We start from the raw sequence: 4974 nt of genomic DNA on the forward strand, positions 1-4974 counted from the left end.
TTTTCTCAGCGAAATTTGGGCCCCATTGAGCATTGTTTAAATGCCACAGTTGCCAGAGTCCATCCCTTTATAACCACAGTGACCCCATCTTCTGTTGGCTGCTTCTAGTGGGATAGCCAGGTCACAAAGCTCAAATAATCTCAAACTAGTTTCTTGAACATGACAATTAGTTCACTATGATCAAATGACCTCAGTCTCCAGATCTCATCCAATAGAGCACCTTTGGAATGTGGTGGAATGGGAGATTTGCATCATGGATGTCAGTCGACAAATCTACAGCAACTGTGTGAAGCTATCGTCAATATGGACCAAAATCTTTCCAGCACCTTCTTGATTCTATGCCATGAATAATGGAGCCAATTAAGAAGGTAAAATGGGGTGCAACCTGGTACTAACAAGGTGTACCTAAGTGGACGGTGAGTCTACATTTGAATGGTCAAGGTGAAATAATGTTTGATGTAAAATCAAAGGGCCAAAGTCAGATTTATTTATTGTTACCAATTTAAAGCCTCAGCTGCAAAGCCAACCATCACATTCATTAAAACCTCCTTCATACAGCACTTTTACCACCTACAACATCACTTTACACAATAGATAACATTACCACTTTATGTCTCTCAAAACCCCGAAGACCACAAGAATTTAGACAACACAACTGAATAAATCATTTAATGGAAATGTAAAATTATTGAAGAAAAACAGATTTAGGCCTCAGACTCAAACATCTTCTTCCTGCCATCCATACCAGCCTTGTCCTCAATGTTCTTACGCCAGTCTCCCACTGACTCCTTCTCCTGTAGCAGCAAAAAATAGTACAGTGTTTCAAAACTACAAGCCTTCTTGTGTAATTTGCTAGTTTTAATCACTTTAAGCATACAGGAAAATTCTGCTTTATCAATCATTATATGATGTTTAACAACTGACAACCTTTGCAGTAAAAAAAATTATCCAAAGGAGAAAATGTGAGTTCTATACATAATAATGTGCGCTCACCTCCTCTTTGACCTCTTTCTTGACCTGTTTGAGGTTGGCTCTCAGGTCCAAGGACACTTTGTGTTTGGAGCCCAGCAGGGCCTGCAGCATGGCATCAGCAGACATACGCACTTTCTTCAGAACAGGTTTCTTGAATTTACCTTTCAGGTCCTGAACTTTAATCTTCAGATCATCAATCTCAAATGATCAAGAAAAAAAATTAGGTTTTGGAAGTTACATTTCTATAAGTAGAAGAGAACTATTAAGAAGTACCTCCTTGTTTGACTTGGCCACTTTAGTCTCCATATCATATCTTTGTTCATCAATGGCATCAATCTGCTGGTGCAGCTTCCTACACAGTTCCTTTACACAAAGATACATGCAGATTTTTCCCCACACATTTTCACACACAGCCTTTGAATACGATGGTGTGCTTTAAAGGCCAATTTACAATGCACTAGCATTGGCATTAGCCCAGCAGGCAAAACCTGATTCCACAAAGTGCAACATGTTGCTGGATCAATACTTTTGTTGATCCTGGAACAACATTCCAATCAACCAATCAGATTTGAGGGACACGTTTATAGTTTATGTCAAGTTTAGGCTTACAACGTTAGGAGGTTTTACATTAGTGTTATTCACCTATCATTCTCCTCTGATTTATGGGATAAATTATGGGTAAGGATTAAATTGTTAGGATTACATTTTCAGACTGGAATGTTGTTCCAGGATCAACAAAATATGTTGACCCAGGAATACGTCTAACTCAATAAACTATTTTTGTCGGATCAGTGTAATACTCAATAGTGTACAGTGTAAAACCAGTAGTGTTGCTATTGGTAAGAGCTTGTTTTCACTGAATTAACATTCAATTGCTGTTTGTTGGAGCAATGCTGACACCTGTCTGTGCATTGTGAATAGGCTTTTATCCTATATAACACTGTTCTTAAGCATGATATCTCTCTCTCTCTCTCTCTCTCTCTCTCTCTCTCTCTCTCTCTCTCTCTCTCTCTCTCTCTCTCTCTCTCTCTCTCTCTCTCTCTCTCTCTCTCTCTCTCTCTCTCTCTCCTCTCTCTCTCTCTCTCTCTCTCTCTCTCTCTCTCTCTGTGTGTGTGTGTGTGTGTACCTGTAGATCCTGCATACTTCCAGGCAGTGAGAGAGCAGGGCAGTTCTCATCCATGTATCGCTGTTTTTCTTGCTCTGCCTCAGCTGCCTCTTCCTCCAAAATCCCATGAGCGATTTGAAGCAACAAGCTCTGGAGCACAAAGACCAAGAAGCTTTTAGTCAACAAGAAAGTTCATATAGCTCAGATCTCACGAAGAAAGAGATGACCTCACCTTCAGATGGTGCCTACGGCTGGACGTCATCTTTTTCCTTTATCAGAAAGCAAATGTTTACAATTTCAAAGAGCACAGAACAGTCAGTGTATCATTAAAGTGACTGGGATAAAAAGGGAACTCTAGAAAAAGCATTGTGCTTTTGATAATTGTAGTATTTAGACATGTACTGTATGCTAGTATGTATCATAATACATACACAATGATCATTTGATTGGAGCTTGATGCTAGATGTATTCAGTGATCAAGGATTGATTTATATGATCATTTTCACAGCACACAAAGATCATGATGTTGTAACGCAATACATACTCAGACATTTTGCCGGTCTCTTTGTGGCAACCCCTATGAAGGTGAAGATGCCTATGAGTGGCAGGAGGGGGTGGTGCTGCCTTCAATCTAATGGAAACAATTTATATTCAGTCAGTGACCCTGCAGCCTAAATTTGGCCTGGGATAATGTGGAAGTGAGATGGCTGGTGTGGGTGTGTCATAACCCAAAGAAGTGTTAGGTGTTTAAGGCATTAAATTTGAGAAGCAGTTGTCTTGTGCTCTTTTTTTAGTGTTCCTTTGTAAGAAGTAGGAGGTCTGCACCCAATACAGAAGATGAGACAGCTGACAGACAACTTGCTGCCTCTTGAAGAATCTCGTCAGCTTCAACACCTAACAGCTGAAACCATCCACAACAGTAAAAATACTCTCTGTTAGTCTAAAGAACTATACAAGTTTTTTACTTTTCTTGCCAAAAAAAGATTTTGGATTGGACGTGGACTGGGGAGTTGGGACATACCATATGTCATCAGTCTCCATACCTATATCATCAGCTGTATGGAAGCTAATATGTAATACGTGGTAAAACTCTTAAAAATAAGGGTTTAGAAGAACCACTTTTTTTAAAGAACATTTTAAAAATCTAATAACCTTTTGTTCACTGGAAAGGTTTGTGTTAAAGCTTCTTAGTGGAATGAATGTATAAAAACTGCTGATAAACTAAGGCATGAATGATCTATAACTTTCAACGTGTGCTTAATTACATAAATCAGAAGAAAAACTTTAGAGCATTTGATCTGACATTACAGTGCTTTAAAAAAGGACCAAAATTTATCACAAAGAACAAATAAAAACATAACCTCTACAATAATAAAAACAGCAATATATCACATTAGGCAACAACCACTGTTAGTTTTATGTAAGTTTTATCTCCAGGACCTTCCACCAGTACACATATTAAAGCTTAGTATTGTGCTTATTGCTCTGATTTCTTGGCTGTGTTTGGCTGCTCAGCATGAGTTCTGAAGATCTGGCATGCTCAAATGTTAGAGTGCAAACCCTAGAGAGAGATGGAGAGAAAAATACAGACTCACCTTACAGTGTGCAGCAGAATGTTCAAATGAAATTAGAGGAAAGGAGTTTCAGTCTATAACATTTGTTGAGTTTATATAGGTCTCCCATACAGCCTCTGTTCTTTTTAAGGAAGCAGACCTGTCCTTAAGCCAATGGGATTCTCTTCTCCCCTCCCCCACTGTAAACACACACACACACACACACACACACACACACACACACACACACACACACACACACACACGCACACTCTTTATACATACATCATAAATATTTCAGCCTTTTTGGATTTTAATTAAAAAATAATTTAGTATGTTGACTGGTCTCCACAATTTATAAGCGATTTCAGTTTATCTGCCCTTGTGGGGAAATTTGGACCCAACAATACAAAACATCACACACCTTTCACAAAATCATGTCCCTGCAACGAACATAGAAATATAACACTTTCACTTATAAGCCTTTATTAAGTGCACAATAATTGAGAGAAATCAAGAATTAGATTGATTCTATTTCTATCAATTTTGTCACTGAATTCTGTTTTCTCACCTGTTGTGCTCTCTAGCAACTGTATTCAGCATAACAGGTGGCAACTCCAACTATTACAGGAGTATCACTCAGCACATTCTGCATAGATCACATACTGCATATAAACCTCACAATTGCTTTGCAATTGTCAAAATAATACACTTTTAATCTTTAAAACTTCAAAATCTTCAAAAGATTTTATGGGTAAAGTATTTAAAATTATACTTACCTTGAGACTTTGCAGAAACATACACAAATCTATTTATAGCAGTGTTAACTATAGGCCACTGTGTCCTAAAAACCCTTTATTATAAAGTCAACACAGAGCAACCAGATGAAAACAGACAAGCAATGACTCCTGCCATTGTTGAGCTTTTTTTTAATCAGTCATTTGCCGCATTCTTATCTAAAATAAATGCTGCTTAATATAGTTTTAAGTTGAATAGCAAAAAAATAGGAGCCTGGTTTAATTTTAAAAAGATAGGACAGTTTTTACATTGAAATGCAAGTAAATGTGTCTAAACAATTCTTGGTGGCTTTAATTTAAGTAAATTAAAATAGATTTTGCACTCTTGTAAAAATTAATGCTTAATGCCTTACAAAAAGAAAACAAGTACTAGTATTGCAATTTAAGTGATATTATATAAAATAATATAATTTAAATTGTAATACTAGTCCTATTATCTTTAAAAAGTACTATATTTCTGAGTAATGTTTATTTGAAGTGTTTTTCACCTTTCTACAATTACTTGTTGAAGCATTAGTGCTGATAATGTGTATATCATACAAATATC

The 4974-nt window shown here is 37.0% G+C and overlaps 1 protein-coding gene across 1 annotated transcript; it reads right to left on the minus strand.

The window, feature by feature from the left end:
* Positions 1 to 464: 464 nt before the first annotated feature.
* Positions 465 to 3814, minus strand: tnni2b.1 (troponin I type 2b (skeletal, fast), tandem duplicate 1). The gene is made up of 7 exons (XM_067450393.1): positions 3673 to 3814; positions 2622 to 2708; positions 2310 to 2346; positions 2099 to 2227; positions 1246 to 1335; positions 994 to 1170; positions 465 to 794 (listed from the first exon to the last, which is right to left on the minus strand). Exons 2-7 carry the CDS (start codon positions 2627 to 2629, stop codon positions 705 to 707), a joined length of 531 nt encoding a protein of 176 aa, XP_067306494.1. The 5' UTR covers positions 2630 to 2708; positions 3673 to 3814; the 3' UTR covers positions 465 to 704.
* Positions 3815 to 4974: the final 1160 nt, after the last annotated feature.

Source organism: Pseudorasbora parva, chromosome 1, assembly GCF_024679245.1.
Source record: "Pseudorasbora parva isolate DD20220531a chromosome 1, ASM2467924v1, whole genome shotgun sequence".
Classification (NCBI taxonomy): domain Eukaryota; kingdom Metazoa; phylum Chordata; class Actinopteri; order Cypriniformes; family Gobionidae; genus Pseudorasbora; species Pseudorasbora parva.